Raw genomic sequence first — 24949 nt, 5'->3', positions numbered from 1 at the left:
TGGGGGGGGGGGGGGGGGGGGTACATGCGTGAGGGCTGAAAGGCTCTCTGAAATGAAAAATCATGAAAAGACACAAATGAAAAATCATCTCTTTCGTTTTTTTTTTTTTTTATGTCATGTCTAGGTGGGCAGGCAATAAGGCTTGACAGAAGATGCAACGGGGGTGGTGGCTCGTCAGATGGCTGGGGACAGGAATGGCAGTCCTCTCTTTGCTAACCCACAGCTGGGGCCAGGACACAGAAGGTATGAGCAGCCAGCACTGAGGCGAACGCCCTCAGGCCTCCCCTTCTTCAGTTAACTGTAGTAACTTGTAATGTGGACAAGGCAATGTTTCTTTCTTCAGTCAGAAAGCCAGATTTGTGGAAAAATCTTTGTACAACAGCATTACACTGTTGTTTCTGATACATTATGTGCCAAACTGAGGTGTGAATCACTTGAGCAATTTTACAAACTCACGCTAAATAGGCCAGAGGTAAAACTCATTCTGAATTATTTAAAAAATTATTTTCTAGCTCAATGGTCTTTTATTGCTAAATATGTTTATATATTTTGTATCTATTCACTGGTAATATTTTATATTGTTGGTCTGTAAAGAGACTTTCCACCTCTTCAGGACTGTGTGGTGTGAATGCTGTCTGCAAAATCATACATATGAATATTACCTGCTCATATATTGCTGACAGACATCTATGAGTCTGTTATTGCAAATATTTTCCTATTGTAATAGAAATGATAGATTTTGTTTAACTCAGTACATAAAACTTTCTTGAAAAATGTTTGAAGTCATTGAAGCTGAGGGCCATATAGATGTTGCTTTCAGGTGAGCTTCTACACACCATGCATAATGCTTCAGTGCAAAGGCATTTACTTTCACAGTATTCTCCCCATCCTCCCTTTGAAATTTACATGTTTTTCAAAAGACATTATTTAAAGGGAGGGCGTAAATCCAGCTTTCTTCCTACACAGTTCACTGATTGTGCTAAGAGGATTCCCATTGTAGTTTCATGTTTAAGTTCCCACATTACAGTGGGAATCTTAGCATTTATAGTCTCAACTCACTGACTTTGTAGCAGATGCGAGTTAAAAGAGTTAAAAGATTGGCAGGTCTTTAAAGACAGTGCTGAGGGGAAGCTGCGCGTGCACAGATACATGCTTTAATTCCCCTGTGTGGCAATATTGCACATGATTCAGGTTAATTGTAAGATGCTGTGATTTTACCTTTATCCTAACCCTGTTTCCTTCTTTCTTTTCCTGCTTCCCAGCCTGCCTTGACAAGCTCACTAAAGCATTTTTAGATTGGAGTATAATGTCTGCTTACTGTCATTTAGATCAAGATTCTATTTTGAGAGGTTTTCTTCATGGCTTTGTATGATATCATATTAGAAGAGAAATGACTTGCTTTATGACTGAGCCTTTGAAGGTGAACAAGTGCCTTGTGGTTTCCTCTTTAGATGAATTTCACTCTGAGGCTCTGACCACATTAATAGACAAGTAGTGTTGTGTGTGTGTCTGAAGAGTGAGGAGACCATTGACCCAAAACATGACAGCTGTGGAATTCAAGAATAGCCCTATGGAATATGGGTTTATGAGTAATTTATTTTAGAACTTGCAATGGCTTCAGTACACAAAGATATTATTCATTTTAAGTGTCTGTTTATCAAAGCTTCATATGGTGCCGGTGGACATGCAGGACAAGTTGTCCTTATTAAATAGGTTCACTGACCTTGAGGTAAAATTAATCTCTGCTTCACCAAACTTGTGTTTGCTTGAGCTAATGTATGCTAATGTTGCAGAAGTGTCAGTGCTTTCCAGCTCTCCTCTCTTAGCTTCAGACATCAGAGTGTAGAGACAGAGGCAGCAGGTTTCCAGGGAATATTCACATGGAAAATGAGAAAGGATTTTAACGTGCAGACATAGCAGCAGTGTTTTGTAATTTCTTATTTCTAGTTACATTTTTGATATAAAATCAGTTCAATGAAAATGTCTTTCTTTGAACATTGTGCTTTACAGTTTAAAGTTGTCAGACTATATATATTTCGGAGTAATCAGAGTTGACCTCCCATACATTTCCAGAAACTGTGAAACAGGTAAATTAACAAGTTGCCTCTACTTGTTTGAACCCACCCGTCACTGCAAAACTATATTTATATACTACTAATTAGCTCTGTCAGTTGTCTTTTGGGGGATTGTAATTGGATTATGTTCCCTGGCAACCTTTTGTTCTCATGTAGGAACGCTACATTTATACACTGCACACTAGGAGGTCAGTTTGGTTCAAAACGCAAGACTAAAATGGGAATCCCTACCTGGTCCTCCGTGTGGTTAGGTTTAAGCACCAAAAACAATAATGTTAAGAGTAATCATGTTGTGTCTTGTGATTCAAGTTAGTGTTGACTTTTTCACCACAAACTCTTTTATAACCTTAACCAAGTGCTGCGGGTGCCTAAACATAACCAGAAAAATGTTAACCATGCTTGAGTTGTTACAAGCAGATATTGCAGGAGAAGCAAATTAAATACATTGTCAGTAAAAGGTCTGCTGCAAGGTTCAGTATCAGCACTTTGCCACTTGATAAATGCATTAGGCATTGTATTTTTGGAAAATGTAATCTGGGCAGCATTACACTTCTTAAAAAAAAAAACATGTATTATTAGTATGTAAGAGTTTCTAGGAGACAAGGTTGTTAAATCAGTTTCGCTATATTCAACTTCAGGCAGTCCTTTAAATGGGGAAAAAAAACATGTTTTGATTCTTGAGCATGTACTTCTTGAAGTTAAATCGTTACTGTTGCATTGCCATCCTCTGTGTGTTTTTGCAGGTAACACCATGTTTACTATCATTTACTTTGCAATAGTAAACCATCAAAATGGTCTCTGTACTGACTATGATCACACACTGTCCTGGCAGGGCTTCATCCCTGCTTTTTTCTTTAAATCTGACATTGTCCTGTGACCACCGTAAAGGCTTTTTTCTGCTGATTATGGATGTGGCTGCAGCCTGTAATTTGACTCGTAGCAGACAGAAGTAATCATGTATGGTGCGATAGAGTATATCAGGGTTGTTGTGGTTTGAAGGGTGAAGGCGAATGTGGGTGCTGTTGCTGCCTCTCCTCGCCACTGTTACCCAGGGATGATCTCAGTTAGAGTGGGGATTTTCCCCTCCCTCAACACCACATCCCTCATCTTCTCACTCATAAATCTCCCTGCTCTGCTCACCTCAAGGCGCCCTTGGCTTTTGGCTCTGTCAACTTGTTTGTTGTCTGTCTATCAAATGAAAATAGCCACCAGAAACTTTTAGGCAGCAGGGAGCTGTGGAGGCAGCGGATGTCACAGTGTCTTTCAGGTCTTTATTTAATTAGCAGGGAGACACTATGAATCTCAGACTTCTGATTAATATGAATGTGGACACAGTGTGAGAAAAGAGGGCTGACCTTGAGAAACATTAGGATTTCTTAAACTAATCAATTAGTTGATTTAATTGGGGGAAAAAAGCAATTATTCAGTGGTATTGTTCCTCTTCATTAATGCATTCATGCAGGGTTCTCTTAAAATGTGTTGCATATTAAAGACAAAACTGTATTTATGAATACTACTGTGTGCTAGTTTCAAGTAATGACCGCAAACAACTATTGAGCAAAGGATTTCTTTGTCTGGCAAGACAATAATGACCAATAATGAGTGATTAGTCTCAACTAATAGGGTGTAGCCATTAAGAAAATTCAAGAATTGTTCTCTTCCTCTTTTTCTGTTTCCTTTCTTTTGTTCTCCTGCCACATTTCCTCTGTATTATATCCCTTTATTCCTTTCCTTAACACACTTCCTGCTGTCATTTTTCAATAATAATCCTCTCTTCCATGTGCCATCCTTTTATGTTCTCATGTTCTCCCCCTGATTTCGTATCTTCTGACTCCGCCGAGGATCATTTTAGACTACATGTGCACGTAAATCCTGCAGCACATCTCATGTATGTCCATCGATCCCGGAGTGAGTGGAGAGCAGCACGCCTAGCAGTTTAACAAATCTTAATCAAAGGTCAAACTTCAATCCAAAGCACAGCGGTCAGATGCACACCATCTCTACCTCCAAATCCCTCTGTCGATAAATCCACGTCAGACAAATGCATGTATACACAAACATGCCCAGCTGTATTTGTGTGTCTGTGTGTGTGTGTGTGTGTGTGTGGCGAGGTGTGGATTAGTTAATATGCTCATGCACACTTCTGCCATGTGACATCAGCCTACCTTCTTGTCTCACACTATTCCTATCTCTCTGCCTGTCTCCCTCTCTTTCCCTCTCTTCCCATCTGCACATCCATTCTGACCCACAATTGTTTGTCTATTTTTGGGATTGTCTGATTAGGGGCCAGATGTGCAGACTGTGTCTGGCTACAGCAGAAGCCTGTAGAGTGGGGGAGTAGTGGAGTGACAGCGGGAAGGGGTTTTTAATCTGCTCGCCAGTAGGCTGTAATCAGGCTGTGGGAGCATGAGAACGGAGGGGGCCACTCTTGGTAAGACTGGACCCTGTGCTGCCTGGTATCTGTACCAACTTGCCCATCCTGGTGCTCCGTTTGTGAGCGTGCTGAACTGTTCACCGGGAGTGTGATTGCAACCTTTACCCTCCTTCCTGTGTGGTTAACCTCACAGAGAGACAAGATAGGCAGCAGTGAGGGGGGAGTCTGAAGAAGAGCAGGAGGGGGAGCCTCTGCAAGGGATTACACATCAGTAAAGTAATCCCCTTCTCTCTTCCATTATCAGCCACTAATTTACAAGATGCTGCAGGAATTCATTTCCACCAATTTCAGTTGTTCATCATTGCTACAATCACTACTGCTGCTTTGTTCACCCCCCACCCCCCACCCCCACCTTTCCCTTTCTTCACTGCCTGTTTCTCATTTTCTTTCTGTTTCATAACAACATATTTTCCCCACTTGTGACCCTTAAAAATAAATACATACACGCAATTACAGGAGCCCCATAGAGAAACCCAAACCTCTAACGATTTGTTAGAGGGTGAGATTTGGAGAGAGAGATTGGGAGAGAGACACCAAGAAAGAGGCAGTGATTGCATTCCTGTGCCAAACATAGGCACGCTGCAAGAGGAAGCACACAGCACTGTCTGTCCCCACATTGATTTAGCTGTTTTTTCCTCTCAAGTAAAGGGATGGCTGAATGTCTATATGTAAGGGGGTTGGGGCTGTAAGATTTTGGTTGTTCATAAAAGAAAACTGACTCACAGATTTCGAAGTATTGTTTTGTTTTGAGTTGTGTTTGAATTCTTGAATTGTTTGCTGCTGTGATCCTTATTGGTTTGTAACTGTGTCAGATTTGTTGTCTTGGGGAAGTGCAGTGGCATGAGATCAAAGCTGCAACAATCCCTTCACCATAAAGAAAAACAAATTACTGTTAGATTCAGATGCTCGGCTTCTATTTGGAATTGCGTATTGCTGTGCAAGTGTGTAAAGGCGTAAAAGTCCCGGCAAGAATTAATTTAATCGTACATAAACTGGAATAAATCCACGATTGTCACAACCCAAAACGTATGTTCTCATGTGTACTTGCCATGTTAAAATGATTTTTCTGTCATGATTTAAAATCTCCAGCTAAATGAATTTCTCTCTTACACATGTAAGACATTTCTCCATGATGATTTGATAATACAACTTTTTGTCATTTTTCAAATTCAGTGTTAGATGCAAAAAATTAGTCCACCACATAATATACTAATGTTACATTGAAAAAAAACGATGCACTGCTACATATCAAAAGGTAAACTAAGAAAAACCTCATCAGGTATGCAAGGCAGTATGCAACTAAAATGTTTGCAATGACTCAAAAAATGCAACTTCAAAAATAGCGTGCCATGTTTGTTTCCCTTACTACACTGCCTGAGACTATTTCCATATGAAAAAATGGAGATTGAATTCTGCCAAATTGCTTTAATTTCTCCTGTGTTGTCACAGCAACAGTCAACATCTGAAGTCCTAATACTCTATAAGCTCCAAGTGGCTAAACCTACCACTCAGATCTGGACTATAGACTGGTATTCATAAAATCTTCAGTGCTAATAAAGGTCCATTGAAAACCAATTTCTTTTAATTACTGTTAAATTGTTGTAATTGTGTTAATTTGAACTTTTTCAGCAACTCATTGCAGGCTGTGATAACCATGTTACAGTTAAAACATGGCAACTGTTTTGCATATGTGCAGGCAGCCGTTTTCTCTTGTAGAAATTATTTTTGTAATGAAACTAGCTTTAAACATTTCTACATTTGGTATAAAAAGCTGTTTTTATAGAGCAATGCCTGTTCTATTACTTACATGCTATAAGTAGTACTTCCTTTGTGAGGCTAATAATGTTTGGTTTTTTTGAGTGTATGTCTTAAAAAAAACAAAACGTACAAAATAATTTGTTTGAAGCATTTGGCCCTCCATGGGATAATGGATACACACATCAAATACACAGTTATTTATACAAAACAAACATGAAACAACATTTATATTAAAACAAAAAATCTAATCTACAATATGAACAACAGGATTCACTCATCTAAACATTTACAGGCCTTGAGACATGACAAAGGAATGACCTGTGGACTGTACTCAGAACAACAATGGACCTTTACTGTATAATGTAATGCTCCAGCCCCTGTGGACAACTGGCCACAGCCCCCATTACTACAACAGACTGCTCATCTGTTTCGACCTGCTGTCTGCCCATGAGCAGCCATTACCTGGCAATGTGTGCCACTGGACAGCTGCCCTTTGTCCATCTCAATGTCATTTGCCAGGCCCTTCTGGACCTGTCCCAGAATGCCCCTCTGCCCCACTAGACATAGATCCATGCAAAATAAACAATCCAACTGGGAAATTAAAACAATGTCCCTGTTTGTTCTGTCTCCACTGTCCTCGGCTCTCTGCCAATCCAGGAATTAGTCCTAACTCTAACCTCCAACCTTCAAGTTTTTTAAGTAAGATGCTGGTCAAACCAGAGGTCGGCAGAGCGCCCTCCCTCAGGTGGACCAGCAGCTCTATGGCTGAAAGAGATCTCGAATGATCTCATCCAGATTTTCCTCTTCTTGAAAGAAGAACTTTACATAGGCTCCATCAGACATCCCTTTATCATCACATAAAGCCTGATATTTATATGAAAGGATAGTCACATTTATGATTGTATATAGATATACAGTATGAGACGTTTTATGATAAGAGGAACCTTGTGCTGAGTTGGCAGTTTGCCATTCATCTAAAGGATGAGAAATGAGTTCCTACTTTCCTCTCTGTTGCATCTGCCCTTTCTCAAGAATCTCTCTCTCTGTCTCTCTCTTATTTCACCGTCTCTCCCTTGCCAGTTTTTGATGAGTGCCTGGCCACATCTAGAGAGAGCAAGTATGTTTTTCTGTAAATGTGAAATGATTTGCATTGCTTAGTTATTTAAGTCGGATGCTTTGTAGGTTTGTTGTAAAGGTGTGTCAGAGTAATTGGTGCAGTGCAGCCTCCCGGACCACATTGCTTGTTAGGTTTAGTTTTTTAAGGTTAAGTCTTTTTTTTTTTTTTTGAGATCTCCCCTCTTGCTAGCAGGAGTTTGATTTATCGGTTGCTAAAAAGGTGCTTTTGCAGATGAAGGCACAGGAAAGCACAGGCTATTGAATCGAGTGGCAGGTAAAAATGCCTTTTGAAACTAAATGTCAGTGAGCAGAATTCATCTCGCCACTGCCTTGTTGCACCAGTAATGTAGCAGTCAATGAGCTGCCTTGTGAAGACTTGAATTGCTCAGGAGGCTGTCTGCATCTCAGACCATTTAATTTGAAAGAACAATGTATAGAAAATGAAAGCTTTCATTTTGTCCACTATAAGAGTACGTACACACCCTTTGCATTCCCCAAAACACCTTTAGGTTGACTCTTAAAGTATTCCTACCACTGCCTGAGCCAAAATGAATCTCAACACAGTTTAAACATTTTGATTCATTGTGTTATATTCACTATTTGTTTAGGAGGTAAAGTGTGTTTAAAAGTCCTCAAGTATGACGCAGTTGCTGTTTTTAAGAAGGAAACTATTAAACGGGCATTTTAATTGTTTTATTTGCGTTGTCTGATCAGTTCTGCTCAGCTCCCAGTCCTTTTGTCGAATGCTATGGTTTTTGTGCGGGGGAGACTGTTGTTTTGTTCAATCACAAACATTTTACAAATTGATTGAAGCTTGCTTGCATCCATTTTTTCTCCCTTATCCTTCTGTGCCGCAAGCAGTTACCGTTTTGTAATTGAAGTTTTCAACGTCTTCAAGTCAACATTGTGTGGATAATTCATGAGAAAATCTCTTTAGGTGAGAGCAAATTACCCCGAGGTCAAAATTAGAAGATTTTGATTATCTTTTGATAAGGCCTCTGAAGTGTACAGTGCACTGATTACCTATTAGTGATTGAATGCTGCTTGTTGCATTGTTATGATTCCCCTCTTTTTTTCTTTTTGAATCCCTGGCTCCACCACCTCCCAGAACTCAGAGAGATTTACTGAACAACAGCTTGTTGAGTATCTGCTGAGGACTTGCAGAGAGCCACTACAGTCACTGTAAAAGCTAGTGAAATATGTGGAAGTACAACATTTGATAGTGAGATTTTGTGTTTTGTTAAGGGCAAAACATGACCTCAAGCCTTAGTTGTTCCATTTGAAGCTAAAAAAAAACCGAATCAAATTATTGTACAAACATGTAACAGTGTGCAATCTACCTACCTTGACTGGACTTTACTATTTAGGCCTTACGTTTTTTCTCCTTAACCATTGGGCTTGTGACTGAACCTCTGATATAATACTTAAATATTCCAAACATCATAGAGATTTACTCAGTTCTGGCCAAGAATGAGCTATTTTTCTCTCATCGTTGAAGTGAGTTTGGAGAGGTTTGGAGATCCAGGCTCCTCGGTCAGTATATTATTTTTATTCTGCTTTTCTCACACATGTGCACAATATTAATGTGTACATTTGATGACACATTACAACCTGACCCTATTGAGAAGAAAGGGCACAATCAAAACTATTTACGCTGCCATGTTACATGTTAGCTACTGTTATGCTGATAGTGTCTACCAACCAATCAAACTGCATATTACTACACTGCTGACATGAAAATGTACAAGCACAGGCTGCAGAAATGTTGTATTAGTATAATGTACAGGTGTTGTGACACAGTCCAGCTCTCACTCAGTGATTGGAAATAACTTGGTTGGAAATTTCGCAGCTAGGATTCTATATGAGGTAGCCTTGCATTTGATTTGCCTTCTAGTCTTTACCTTTTCCAATGTCTGATCAGGCTGAATACTGCTCACTGAGTGGTTTTTGACCATTGTGTATATAAGATGCAGCGATGACTGTAAAACTGTGGAACATTTCTTTCATCCACTGCTACAGATTGTAAGCTTACTCTTTTCCAATGGTATTGATTTATGTCAAGACCAAGGCCTACAGCTCTTTCTAACAAAAAAAAAATCCTTGCAACTAGAATATTTTATACAAGAAATAAAGCTGATAAGAGGCGCAGACTTTCTATTCTAGAATCAGGTTACTGTTAAAAACACACACACAAGTGCAAGGCTGGTGAACAGTCTTGTTGAAAACCTACAGACCTCAGTAACTGAGCACCCCATGCTGCTGCGTACCCCTCTCCCTGAGCTGTGTGATCAACTTTGTCTTTTATCTAGCTCCCACTATTCTGTTCTGTGCTGTTTTTGACTGGTTACCATTTGAAACAACTGCATCTATTTTCTTCTTGACTCTCCTCTGCAGTTTGAAACACAAACTTTTCCATGCAACAAATTAACTTTGTTCTGCTACAATTTTCTCTTTTTTGAATCAAGTCAACCTGATCCATAGATCCTAAATCAAGCATGCAGTTTTCTACGATTGATAATGGGCTGTCAGATTGGTGGATGAATGTATTACTAGTTTTCCTTTCATATATGTTTACTATTATTTGAAAGGGTCTTAAGTTTCATCCAGCATTATCTGGAGTGCTGCAGGAGGGGTGTGTGGGTCGGGTAAGACTATTTGGCTCATTCTTGTATGAGCACAACGAGCCACTGGGAAGTGAATTGGAAGGAAAACATTTTTCATACTCTCATGTTACTCTGCAAAGCTTTTTAAATGGAAGGAAGGCTTAATGTAGTGTCATTAGAAAATATCCCCCACTGCTAAAAGGTGTAAATGTGGTGAGGTTCTGATCATTTCACTTTTGTTGTAAACGACTGAACAGGCTTTGTTGCTTCGAGTTTGTGCCTGTATGCGTTTGTATTCACATGCATGTGTGTGTGTGTGTGTGTGTGTGTGTGCCTTACTTCCTCAGTGCAATATATGTTTGTGCTCTGATCGCAATAGAAGACTGTTAGCACTGCAAATGGAGGCTCTATTCTTTATCTCTGCTTGGTTCTGCCTTTTGTCTTCAAAGCAGACTCTTCACATTTCTCTCTCACTGCTGCAACTACCACTTAAAGCTACACACACACGCACACGCACACACACACACACACACACACACACACACACACACACACACACACACACGTGCCTGAACACACACATGCAAAACTAACAAAACAGGCCGTCTGTGATACCTTGAAAAGCTTCTCAAAATCAGCACAGGCAACTTTTATTCCACACACTCATACACGCACACATGTGCACACTCTTTCTGCTTCATGCAGAGTATATTCTCTCAGAGCAGATTTGCATACTTATTTTGATGTTGCGTGTTGTTTATGTCTCCCGATTGCGAGGTGTGACCCACTTGCCTTGTTCATTTTGTCACTATTAAAAGAAAACCTCATCCTGCTATTTCCTCAGCTGATGGTTACAGGTTTTCTAATTGCTATAAAGTCATGGAACTCTGAAAATGAACAGTGTACACCTCAGAAATTAGCATGTGCTGATAATTGTTCCTCATGGATTTTATACTAGAAAAAGGTTGTGTATCTTAAAACATATTGCATTCCTTGTACTGACAAAGGATTCACATATGGACCAAGACAAGATCCTTGCATGGATGTAAATCTCAGCTTTAAGGTCTGCATTACAAAAAAGTCCACATCATGACCAAATTAAAACTAACAAAAAGCTGTTAATGCTGTTAATGGTTTCCATGAAATATTCCATATTGTAGCCCCAGGTTTTCATTGCCATTTAACTGCAAATTATTGTGGGTATCTGCACTTTGAAAACAGCAATAATTAAACATGCAGCAACATCACATCCTGATGTTTTTATCTCTGATTATTATGCACTTTTAAACCACCACATTAGTGAAGGCTCATGGGTATGCATATTTAATAAGAAAACTATCTACTGTTTTGCACCTGGCAACAGGTGCATAGTTGCACAACATAAGTCAGGGAACAGAAGGCGGGTGTGAAACACTAGAGCGCTGACTGCTGGTGTGGTGTCATTGACCATTGGTCTATTTTTCTTTCCCTCACTGATTACATGTAATGAAAGAGGACACCACCTGAAAGCAGGCTGCTTGAGATTCAATATCTTCCAAAATGGAGGTAGAGCGAATTAAAAAAAAGAAAAAAGAAAGAAAAAAAGAAGAAGAGAGAAGAGCTGGGAAAAGACACTTAAAAACTTGAATATGGGTTTCAGTGTTGCTCCATGCTGTTTTTTTCCTTTTCCAGAACACAAGCCACCACTTAATTTACCAAGAAAAAGTGTTTTGGTTTTTAAATTGATTCATTTTTGTAATGCTCCTGTCTACCTCTCTTGTGGAATAATGTCAGCTGGCAGCAAGAAGGGATCTGCTGGCCATATTTGCAAAAAACCTGTGTGTGGTTCACTAACATCCATCATTTCTCTAGTGAAGGCTTCTACAGTGTTTCCTCCCTGAAACTGCCTCTTTTTTCTGCTATTTTCTAATATCTGCCCTTTTTTATAATGATCTTTTTTCTCCTTTGCTAACATCAGAGCTGTTCTTCAACCAACTGTTTCATGCTTTTCTTCTCTTTCATGCTTCTGCTCTGCTTCCCTCTGGCTCCACTAACCCCTGACACCTTCAGACTGGCAGTATGAGGGTAAGAGGTCAAACATCAGTTTGTCTGTTTTTCTTTTATTTCATATTACTCCTATAATGTCTTTCACTATTTCCCCCTACCTCTACCCCCCCCTTCCCTGTTGAAAGACATATATTCCTGAAGTTTCCTCACATCAGCTGCAGAGCCCGTTGCCTTGCAGCGTCTATTCCTCAACACTAGACATCTCCCTTCCTCCTGTCTCCTCCTCTCCACCTCTCCTGCTGCCCCATCTGGTGCTGTCTGTCAAGCTGCCATTACCTGAGTCCTGTGTGCTTGTACCATCTAGCTGCTCTAACCTCCATCTGCGAAGCCACTCTCGTCAGTGCTCGGCTTATGGTGTTGCCTCATACTCTGACCATCTCGTTTGTCTGGTGTCAGTATCGTAGAGTCCATTCCTGTTGATGTTTGTGTGGTAGCAGTCGTTGATGTCACCTTCTATAAAAAGAAGTGTCAATGTGAAAACTTATGGCATGACAGAAAAACACTGAAACAACATTTTGAGCTTTATTTCCTCAGACCAATTAAGTATTTACAAGGCCAGTGATTGTATGTCAGTCATTTTTGCAATGTTGTAGCATTGCTGCTGGCTACAGTCAGTGAATACTGTATATCAATCCTTTACTCCAAATTCTATGTCAGGAAAAGTAAAGAAGTATTAGCAGCCAAATCTACTTTAAGTATCAAAAGCAAAGTTGCTCATTCTGCTGAAAATGGGTTTTTGTAACTGATTCATGATTTTATATTACTTCATCAATCTTTGCTTTTTCTGTGAAATATTGGATCATTTTAATTTTTTGGGGCTCAACGGACATTTGTCTCATAGACATCTGAAACGTGCCGAGGGGCCCCAAGTAGACACTGCTTTGTTTGTAGTCACAAGGCAAAAAGTTTGGGATCCACAAGTTTAATCTTTAACAATGCTTTGCATTTTTAAAAGCTTTTGATTTGCTTTGTTTGAAATGTAAAGTCTATAGCTGTCAAATAAATGCAGCAAAAAGTACATTTCCCTCTGAAGTGTAGCACAAAGTAGCATAAAATAAAACTCAAGAAAAGTACAAGTATCTCAGTGTTATACTTCAGTACAGTGCTTAAGTAAATGTACTGTTGATATGAATATGTTACTGTTGTATATCGCCACATTTTTGCTTCGATACTGAATCTATTTGTAATTCTTGTATTTTATTCAACCTAATATGCAGTCATTTTCATAAGCTGCCATGAAGGACAAAATTAAGTAAATTGAGAGTAAATTATTTAAATATAGCGAACAGCTTCTTTTAAGTTAATTTTCTTCTTCCCTTTGTGTATGCAGAATGTAAGCTGTCCCGACCAGGCCCCCCTGCAACCATAGTGACCATTGACGAGGAGAGCCCCAACGGTATGTAGCAAGCAGTCGCCCACGACACTCTTTACTTATCTCTACTTCCTCTTTATTCAGTATTCCAGTATGGCAAATGCCTCTGCACTCAAGTGGCATAGATTACACTGTTGGGATTGGTTCTGTACTACAGTGAGTGTTGCTTTGGTAATCCAATACATATTAATACTTCCCTGTTCAGTGTTGTGGTGTAAGAGAGTACAGTCGCTCCGCTGATGGCACTTGGGGCGGGTTGGTAACAGGAGATGTTTTGTCAGATGCATTGGATTGTCATTTTGATTGTATTTTAAATTATAGATAATAAATTCTAGTTGTTCTTGGTGTGTGTATTGCTCTGCTTTACCACAGTAAACTGAGGTGTGTCAGTGTGTGTGTGTGTGTGTGTGTGTGTGTGTGTGTGTGTGTGTGTGTGTGTGTGTGTGTGTGTGTGGGTCTGAGTGAGTGAATACAGATGGTGTTTGGCATACAGACGTGACATGGGGCTCCATTAATGAGTAGTCTGCTCCCTGCGCAGGTTGTCTTTACTGTGGTATTCCTGTGCTACAGCAGCACAAGAATCACTGATGCATAGAGCAAACACGCAGCACTTGAGTGGGTCAGGTGAAACTATTCTGCTCCTCCTTCTCTTCTCCTTCCTCATCCTCGTCTGCCTTCTCAATCACCTGCACCCACTTCTCAGCTCTCTGTAGTTTTCCTCTCTATTCCTCCCTCACCCCGTGACTCTTTGCTACGAGTTTTCAGCGTTTGCCATCTGCATTTTGTTGATGAGAGTGTGTGTACGTGCGAATGCGTGTGTGTGTATGTGACGGGGAGCGCTGAGTGCTGCTCAGGGAGGAGCTATATGTACATTGAGGGAATGAGGAATACAGTTCCCTAAATGGAACAGGTGTGTGTTTGTCTCACTCAGTTCTCCCTGCAGATATTAGTACTGCAGGTTAACAGAGTTTAATGAGCAGCTCTCACTGTAGATAGGATCCAGAGCTTGTTTATACAGTGTGAATAGTATGTCACAGATGCTTCACTTCCCTGCTACATGTGCTTTGGGCGCTGCTTTGTGGGTAGTTGCGTGTCTTAGAGAGGGAAATTGTCTGTGTGCATATATGCATACGCCTTATGTGCATATTTGAATCCCAAGAGTATGATTGGGTGGCTCTGTGTCAGATGAGGCCGCCATTCGTCAGTGCAATAGCTTCCAATCCAGCCTGTCATACTGTCTCACCTACTCCTTCCTCTCTGTGCAGCTGTGATTTGGGGCTTTGATCGATTGCCGGGGGAATGTGTGAGATGGAGGTAACCAAGCCTGCATCCCAAAGCTTCCCTCGGCCCACATGTGCTGGTGCTCTGTGTGTGAGGGATTTGTGCTAATCTTCCTCATAAAGCACTCATTTACCTGGGATATGGGCCTCTTCTGGCTCCACCATCCTTTTATTTATCTCTCCTCGATGAAGCGGCCTAGAGCCCGTCCTCCCCGTAATGGAATGTAAAACAGGCAACCCACCGTTATTGACCAAAGCAATTATCCTTCTAAATGTGTTTCATCTCTTTTCTTCTGTCACACAGAAACCATACAAATGGCACATAATAAGATTCCATCTTCTCTGAGCATTTGCCTTTACGTTCGTTCATGACAGTGAATGGGAAAGCAAACAACATAATCACCCGTCTGTCTGACTTTGTTTGCCTGAGGTCAGATAAAATGGACAAACAAATAAATATATAATCCTGTTTCCCTTTGCTCCTCAGAACAGATTTCATGAGTCAGAGTCCTTGTTGAAGAGGTATGATAACATTTGCAACTGTCAAGGTACTGTTTTTTCAACAGCTGTTCAGTTATTGATTGTCTGGGCTGGACTTATATTTGACTCAGTTAAGACAATAAACCTTGGCAGAGACAATGTTAAATAAGCTCATGTTCTTGGTTCCAGCTTTTTTTTCATTTCAGCTTGCTGGGTTTTATTCTTGGAGGTTTTCACTTTAGAAAAACGGATACTCACAAGGGGATAGCAACCCAGTTGCTCAAATGAAGCGTAACATGTTTAATTTATCCAAGCTGCTGCATCTGCAGACCCACTGACAGGTGCCAGACACAACACATAAAGTCTCACTCACTTGCGGAGAAGATTTCTATTGGGAGGACAAAGCATGTTTTCCATAGGCTCCTTTGCTTATTCATCCTATGAGCTAAACCCAAAAGCAGTTAATCAGATTGAAGAGATTTCTATCTCACTGGATTGAAGCAACTGGAAAGCAGCAGAGAGAGAGGGAGAGAAGAGAGAGTGTATTTTCTCACTGACAGAAAGCCTCCTACAACAGCAGTGGGAAATCAGTGTGTCCATAAATGAAGATGCAGTCTCATAGCTTTTATCTTGTCTCTGCAAATTCATGATTTGTATCAACTGTTGCCCGAAGCGTGTGAGGATCCTCTCAACCCTCTGCATATTGAGCAACAGCTTATAGGAAATCAGAAACGAGTGTTGCTGAAGGGCTTTATTAAAGAGAAGTCAATTTAGCATTCTTTTATGTGGTGCATCTGCCAAGGTAGATTCACCCTAGATGCTGATAAATCATGGCATCTTGAAGATGGCCGAATTCCACTTGAATGAGACAAAGTAAAAAATCTTCCACAGGATCATGATGCAAGTAACTATCAGACACTAAAATGCATGTTTGACCTTAAATATTACTCGCTGGAAACAGTGAATGTTCCAAACAAGTGGTTTGATGGGTAATTGAACCTAATCACCAGCAGCAGAAGAATGCAGGTTTCTTGCGTTATTGCACCTTTTCTTTCTCTCAGTATCTCTCAGGTGTTGCTATGATCCAGTGTTTCTCTTCAGATGAGCCAGAATATATATTTCCATCCATTTGGGATTTAAATTGATCCATAAAACTGTTAAATGTTGAATTTCTCGCCAAGGAAGTGTGTCTCCATCACATGCACTGGTCTGGGCAGTGTTCCAGTTTCAACATATAGCTGCTGCGATATACCTACACTTAAGTGTTATGACAGGCTCTTTGATTGATTTATTATAGGTCTCTCATTAAGGCTACAGTCATCGTCTTAAGTCTTAAAGCTATGCAAAAGAAAAGTTGATGATAAAAACTTCATGCTCTCAGAGCAAGCTGTTAATATTATGACCTATTAAATAGCACAGTGCAAATTGAGGCCTAGTATCAGCCGGCATGACTCTCTAATTTAAAGGTATTTATTATTTGATGGTTATGAGTCCAGTCTCTTGCAATTTGCATGGGGTTCATATTTTCTATTGTTATATCTATAGATGTTTAATAAAAAGTCTTTATTTGAATAAGTTATGAAAATTGAGACTTTATCTGAGAGCCGCTCTATCAATAGGCACTCCAACGCAAAGCACTCAGTACTCAGACTGATCATTCATGTGATGAGAAGTACACTCTTTTAGGAGAAAACTATGTCCTTGTCTCGCCTCTGCCTCTTCACGCTCGACTCTGAACTGCACCAAACTCAACCACACAAAACTGATCAGACAGAAAATAAGGTGACAACTTCTCAGCAGTCTGTGTGAAGACGAACAAAGTGAGCCACTTAAAACTTCTGCAGTGTTTCAGCTGTTTTCTCTGGTCTGTTGTCAACTTCTTGCTTTCACCATCTTGTTAGTATCCGAACCATCACAATGCCTGTGAACCCATCAGTTCCTTTTATCCATGCCGGCATCTTTTTCTGACAGTTGCATGATGAAAAACAATGACGTCAAACTCATGGGTCTACGCTGCTGGAAACTTGCAACAAGAAAGAGTCACAGTGCAGAGGTAGAAACGGTCCAAAGCGTGGCTTCATTCCATGAGGAAGGATGATGACAGAGCTAGTTGTATTATCTGACTGAATGGCAGTTTCAAGTAGGATTGAAGTGCTAGCAATATGCTGAAACATTATGCATTCTATAAATTCCAGGAATGCGTTGTATTTGACACTCTATGCATGAGTGCCACTGCTCCCCAACCAAGCAGCACGACTGTTACTTAAGGTAAATAGCCTATGTTATAATAACATTAGCAGGCAGGCTAAGCAGATTTTTTTCTTTGACTAAGCAAACCTACATCAGCATTTCCTATGCACAGTCTGTAGATTAAAACCTGTCCAGTTAACTCGGTTTCAATTTAAGTAAATATTACCATCGAACGCCTACTCCACGCTCCTCAAATTAACACTTTTTTGGACAGACGCCTGTCTGAGTTTCATTCCCTGCAGTAAGTGAGTGGCACGAGATGCTTCTCTGTGCACAGATGGCTAGCGAGCATCTACTGATAGCCTCCATGCGAGGTGTTTAGGGAACATTTATAAATTCCAGCATCCACCGATAGTCTGCATTTGAGGCTGTAAGGAGGCATCTGTAAATTGCAGCTACAGATTATAACCTATTTAGATTTTCCCCCTCTAAACTGCATGAGTCTCTTCATGCGCATTGGTCACACGCTGCACCAATCACCACCACTTGTGGGAAACACTTTAAATGAAAGCAGCAATTAGACAGTGGAACTTTTGTACACCTGAGCCACTTGCATGCCTTTTTCCTTCTCTGTTTCAACACTGTTCAGACCCAGAGATAATAAAACAGTTGCGTTTACACTGGAAACCTGTGTAGGCTCACTTTTTTTCCACAAACAAAATTAATCAGGAATCATTAAGGGAATCGATGAAGACTAAAACCTATAACTCAGTTCTTCTTATTTTTTAGACCCGAGACAACTGGTCACAGAGCAGGCTTGACACAGCATTAAAGGTTTAGACGGGACTAAAATGATTGTAAACAGAGAAAATATAGAGTGCCAGTGCTAAATACCATGCAGTCTGTTTAAAGGTCTCTCATCTCATCCAGGATGACTAGCTCTCATAGTGGTGCAGGCTTTTCTCCTGAGGAAAATATCAGGTCCTGTGTCTACTGGTTTGCTTCCTTCATTCAGAGGGCTGGGAGGCAGCCCTAGAAAGTGTTAAATGTGTTAGCAGGTCTAAACAATTAATGAGATGAGCCAGCCTCCGTGAGTGTTTTTCTCAGCCACCATGGACTCATTAGCTCTCTCCTTAAAGTTAATTCAATCCCTCACACTGTTTCTCTCTATCGAGCTTGTCATTAGTTTGACTATACTCTCTGTGGTTTCATTCTTTCACCTTAACATGTAGTTAGTCAGTTTAAAGGCTTCCCCTTTCTTAACATGTGCCTCTTTCATTCTTTTTTCTCTGTTTCCAGATGCTACATCTTCATTTTTGTCCACCTGTAGAAACCACTACCCTTTAAAATATGGATAGAGATTAATACCTTGAGAGATTGTTTTTATGAATTCATTCATATTGGACAGTGGGTTTTAAATCAGAAATTGAACTTCTTGAAGCTCATTTTGAGAATGAAAATTGCACTAAATGAAATGTATACTTCAAATTTAGGGCCAGTTTTCCTGATTTAAAACTAAACTTGGTCATATCCTCCTGAGAAGTCAGTTCAATTTGTTGAACTTTATTATCCAATGTTATCACAACAGTAACACTAACACTCCAGTTAGACACCTCCCAGGCATGTAGCACTATGCCTTACTATGATGAATCTTCCAACACCAGTAATGCTCAACTCCACTGGTTTCAAACAATGGTAGTTGTCAGCAGGGGAGCAAATTGATGTATGGCGCTTTCAGTGCAGTCCTGTACAAATAGCAAGGGCATAATTTGTAACTCTTTTACCAAGTGGGGTGCAAAAAATCTTGATCCCTGGCTGAAGAGGAGAACGAGGCAGAGTGCTCCACCATTACCCACAAGTGAACAGAGTTAACTCTTTCGGCTCCCAACTTCCTTAGAGGTTTTTTTGCCAAGGAAATATATTTGGCTGGTGTGAAGCTATGCATTTCTGGCAAGAAACAGATTTAAGACAACCCACACATTCAAGGCCAATTAAACATTAAAACCCATACAGCTATGGACTGTCAGTACCATGGTTCAGGTAGAGCACAAACGTCTGGTTTGAGCTTCAACACAGAGATAGAAGATAGAAACTGAAAGAAACAACGAATGAATCTGTCTCTGTGGTGTTTGTTTGCTCACATTAACATAATAACTATATATAATAATAACATGCAACAAAGTAGAATCAGCAACAGTTTAATCCCAGTGATAATATCTTATCAACAAAAACAACCCCAGATCTTAGATCAGTGCGACAAATCTTTTTTTCAGTCTGTCGCTTTCATACAGGATTTTCAGATTATGCAACATCCAGGGCCCTATAGCCACTGAGTCATCGGCCTTATAAACTGCAGTGAGATTACATGTAGCGAAACCATGTAGTGACTCAAGACAACTACTTTTTGACCTAGAATAATCTTTTTCATGGAAATAACACTGTCTATACAACTAACCCTTGATAGAGTTGAGAGATTGTATTGTGCTTCAGAGATAGGGAAGCCTTTTCCTAACCTTAAAATCAGTTAACATAAAAAAATCATCTTTTTTGACAGTATGTCTAAAATTCGATTCAGTGTAGTTTGTTTGGTGTGTAGGTTATTTTTTAAATGGTTTCATTTAAAAACATATTGAAAATGTATTTGATATTCTCAAAAGGCTGGCTTTAGTTTTGCTGATCAGGACTTTGGACATTTCTGACCTGCTTCATAATTGCAATTTAGCAGGAGAGGGAACATCTGGGCAAAGTGGGCTGCAGTTACACAGCTGTGAATCTGTTGCTCAAACGAGCACTGCTGTTTTGTCTGCTTTGTCTGTGTTTGTGGGAGACTGATTGCAGACTTTGTGTGTGTGTGTGTGAGAGATACATGAATGGGGACGCGTTGCATTTGTTTGAAAATTGCACTTTTTTTTCTAATTTTATGCAGATGTCTGATTTAGGATTTGAACACACTCTCTGTCCCGTGTCCCCCCCCCCCAAACACACACACACACACACACACACACACACACACACACACACACACACACACACACACACACAGATCTCTATTCAATTCTGTGATCACATTTAGTTGAGATGATTGCTAGGTCATCAATATATAATTAGAGCCTATCTGAAAGGCTGGGATTAGTGCACAACACCTGCTCCTTGTGGATTAGAGAGCAAAAGAGGAGGGCGGGACATTCAGTGAGGCTCGCTTAAACACAACATACATTACACTGTGACTACCTCAGTACAAAATCTGTAATTTTGCACCTAAGAAACCATTATTTTTATGTAACCTGATTTATGGTAAACTGTCTGGTTTCCAGATGCTGAAGGTCTTTGTTTATCAAATTTAAAGTGGCCTCCAATAACCTCTACCTCCTCGTCTACATGACCTTAATTAGACTACTAGTCTTGTTAATGCTATTGTTTTTCTTTAGAAGTGGAGAACATATTTTAGTGTTTGATGTGCAAATAAAGACAGCAATTACGGTATATTGTGGAGATAAACGGTCCGCATAATTACTTCTGTTCCTGTTGTAAATCACTTTGTGCTTATCCTCATTACGCTATAGAAACAGGCCTTTCATGTGTTACGCTGCACTGTATAATTTTTGTATCACCGTACTTGGATCCTCTTGGGTTTTAAATATCAATAGAAAATGTCTCAGAGGTGCAAATAATCTCTGATTCAGATTGCTTAATCTAATTTAAAGTTTTTACCTATGCTTGATGAGAGAAAATCACAACATGTTAATGGTCTGCAGTATATCCACCCAAGCAACTTTGTTTTCTCTCAGCAGATTCCTTTTAAAGGTATTTCATGAGTGCTATCCTTGGTGTGAGCACACAAAGCTCACTGTGCTGGTTTTCCCCAGAATATGGTGGGGAGGTCGATTTAGATTAAAGAAAATTACTGCAAAACATTAACAGTAGCTCGTTGGCTTCTACATGCGAAACCACCATAAAACAGTAAAAGTTGCTTAAAGATTATGTAATGTAATGAGTGAAGCTTTTATACAGAAAAATCAACCTTTTTATATAACTCGCATGACATCCCTCAAAGTTGCAGAGCAAACACTATTGATGGCTTCATCAGTGGAGAGATCCCGGAGCTTTTCCACTAAAACTGTGCCAAGTTTGTGGACACCATAATAATAATGCTGCTCGGGGCAATTTTAATGATCCTGGTATTTTCTGGCTCATAACTGTTGTCTCTTCAATGAAATTGAGGTTACTCAAAACTCCTTGAGTCGTTGGAGTCGCACACAGCTGACTCTAAACAGAAATGTCCAAGGTACCAAGGTATCTGCTCTGTCATGGCCCCTCGTTTTGGATTATTGATTGTATATAGTACATTATACAATAATTTGTAAGACGTTTCCTGTGAGTGTGTGTGTGTATATATATATATATATATATATATATATATATATATATATATTTCCATCATGTTTCCAAGAGAAAGCTGCTGGTATTGTGGGATGTATTTATGTTCCTGTGTCCTCTGTAGATAAGATATGGAGCATTCATCAGTTAATTTCCAGCACATTGTAATGGGATCATGGATTAGTTTAATCCTCACATTAGGCTGAACCAACATTAAAGTGATTGGTCATTCATGGTTCATGTTTAGATCTCATTTTCAAGCAATATAAATTTGCAAGCAGAATACATTATATTTTGTTCCACAATAGAAAGGTTACTGTGGAGTTTGAAGCATCTGATCAGTTTTGGATATGATGCTCACACGACTACTTTTATTTCAAACTCACAGTCATGGTTGTAAAACTGTGATGGTATTTGGACTGCACTAAGAGCACATGACAATTTTCAACCTCTGTAGGACAAAGCGCTCAACAATTCACACACACTAACACACCAGCATGGCTGTAATCTCTTAGTCCTGTTATTTTCCATCTTAATTCTTGGAAATCAAATTGGCAGAATTCTTGAAGATGTATCTTCAAAACATAAGAAATGGCACAATTGTCTTTGGTTCTATATTGAGACAGCACAGTAGGTACAAGTGAGAAGATATTCTTCTGCGACATTTAAAAGGTGCTTATTTCTACTTACAACACAGCTGTGTGCCAAGGCTGAGCCACTCTTGTTTTCCTCCACTCTTTTTTGATCAGTCTGCTGTTAGTTGGGCATAGACAGTAATCACACAATCCCCTTGTTAGTCACAAATGGATGGAATGAAAAATCCCAGAAAAACAACAGTGACATTGACATTTAAGCGGGTGGATACAGTGATGCCTTCTGTTTGTGGGTGGCCATTTTCTTTATAACTGACTTCTTTTGTGCATGTACACATAGTCAGTTTGTTGGGAGAAATCAGGTTACAACAGTAAATTGGAATTTACATGCACTGCAATAACCTTGTTAGTATAAAAACCGTGGTTGGTCAGCAATGAGATTTCTCCCACATGGTACTCTCTGCCATATTTTTGAATGAAGACTGAAAAATACTCAAGTGTATTAGTGAAACTGTACATGACACCTCAGCTTGAAGAGATTTCGGACACATGCCACAGTGGGAAAACAGTGTGTGTTATATGAAAGCACAGCCAGTTATTTTCTTTCTTCAAACAAAATGCCGCTAATGGCCAAAAGAAAAAAAAAATCAGAAATCGAGCTGTACTAAGTTTCTCATATTGACTTCATCTAAATGCAGACAACTTGTTCCCCAGTCACATGTTTATGAACTGCAAATTATATATTTGTTTCTGCTGGATGAATGCAGTTTTATTTTTAATGAGCTTACATTATACGAGCCCTGAGTCGGTCTGACTAGCAGAGGCTGTAAGAGGCTTTGAACAGTTTACAGTATTTCCTTCACTCAAGTTTTCACACTAGAGACAGATGGTGAAAAAGTATTAATTATCAGAATTGCAATATGGCCAAGTGCAATATCCAAATTGCAGGAGCTGAATTTTCTTGATAAAAGGTAAAATGTGTCACAGCATAACAGAAATGAAGCATTGTGCTGCTACAGAGAATGTCTATCAAATCATATTCTCCAGACATAGGGGACATGTTTGTTTGATATAAGCTGCGTTTCCATCGCAGGACATTTCCCCAGGAACTTTTGAGGAACTATGCGTGTTTTGACCACAGGAACCAGGGTCTAAATTAAGTTCCGGGGTAATTGATTGACCCTGTAGCGTTAACGCTATATTCAATGATTTACTCTCGTTGAAATGGGGCACCAGTCCTCTAGGAGGACAACAATGAATTACTTCATTGCCAAATTTATCAATCTCATATCGGAAGCCATGACTTCTCGATTCAATGGATCTCCAGTCTCTACGTCAAAAGAATACGACAGGACAACAACTGGGTGTAAATAAATGAGTTTATTTAACTAAACTACTATGTACAGAGTAAATGCAAGGTGTAATAATCATAAAGATGAAAATAATATAATGAATGAGCAGTGTGATGAGTTGGTAATTGTGGGAGAGAATATGTTATGGCTATACACTATGACTATACAGCTAATGATGCTACATCTACGAATTAGGTCTGATGATTAAATATTGCTATATTTCGACATCAACCCAGTCATGAGCAGAGTGTTAAGACCGGCCTACTGTGAGTTGCGCTGTAGCTGAAGACCCTCGGCTGGAACCCAGGCGGCTGTGGTTGCCGTGGTAACCCTGGAGACGCGGGGTCTAGGTGGATTCTCCTGGAGGCCGTGTTCCGTTATCACGATGACGGAGTCTGCTGGTGTCTCAGCAGTTCAGCTCTGGTTTGCCAGGAGACTTTCTGTCTCGGGCTCTCTTGATTTCTGCTCGGCTTCTCTGCAGGAGGTCGTGCAGATGTTATCTGCTGTCTCTTGCGGGTTGATGCGAAATAAACTCTAATGCTCTTCACTTTGGCTGGGTAACTTAGAGGAGACTGGCGTTGACCAGATGACTCTAAAGTTGTCAAAATCTTCAAAAAAGGAAAACTTGATGATGATTAAAAGTTACGAAATTACTCTGAGGCACTTCTGTTGCTTTGGTTCAGTTGGTCTTGACTTGGCTTATAAAAATAAAAGATCGCGCATGTAGACAAAAATCATGTTACTTGTAGCTTGTGGCAAAGAAAAATAAAAGACGCGAAAAGTGCAAAAATGACTAAGAGCCATGAGTTTGTGGTTAGCAGCTTAGAGCTAAGAGTTTCCATGGCTACAGAGCCGGGCTTTGAGCCGGGACTCTGAGCTTTGAGCAAAGATCTCAGCTTCTAGTTTCTGCATCGTTTCTCACTTCGTGCATCTTCTTGTCCTCTGGTTTCTCTTCTGGTTTCTGGATTCTGAACAGATTTTCAGGGCTTCTGTCCGGCATTGGCTTCACAATAGGCTTAAAAATAGGCAATAGGCAATTTTGGCTTCTTAGCTTCTTGGCTTCTTGGCTTAGATAAATAGGCTTTTTGGCAATGTGTGAATGGTTCACGACTGTTTTATCCCCTGGGGGCTGGCGCATGTTTCATGGGCGTCACCCATCTTCTCCTGTGTTTCCACTTGGAGAAGAGAGTAATTTTCCATTGAACTTTAGAATAATTTAAATCTAGAGTTTACTTATAAACTTGCACATCCTTCTTCCACCATGACCACAAAA

General features: G+C 39.9%; 1 protein-coding gene across 1 annotated transcript in view; it reads left to right on the top strand.

Annotated features, from left to right (window-relative positions):
• Window positions 1–24949, top strand: part of pcdh15a (protocadherin-related 15a) — a 201181-nt gene that overhangs the window by 59622 nt on the left and 116610 nt on the right. Inside the window, exons 3-4 of the mRNA XM_087179381.1 lie at window positions 125–243; window positions 13363–13428. Of these exons, the coding sequence (XP_087035507.1) occupies window positions 153–243; window positions 13363–13428 (157 nt within the window). The 5' untranslated portion in view covers window positions 125–152. The remainder of the gene's footprint in view (window positions 1–124; window positions 244–13362; window positions 13429–24949) is intronic.

This window comes from Seriola lalandi, unplaced genomic scaffold, assembly GCF_002814215.2.
Source record: "Seriola lalandi dorsalis isolate HSWRI2012SDOR001 ecotype SW California unplaced genomic scaffold, Sedor1 jcf7180002054832, whole genome shotgun sequence".
Taxonomy (NCBI): domain Eukaryota; kingdom Metazoa; phylum Chordata; class Actinopteri; order Carangiformes; family Carangidae; genus Seriola; species Seriola lalandi.
The sequence above is the reverse complement of the archived record's forward strand: the minus strand, read 5'-3'. Positions and strand labels throughout refer to the sequence as shown.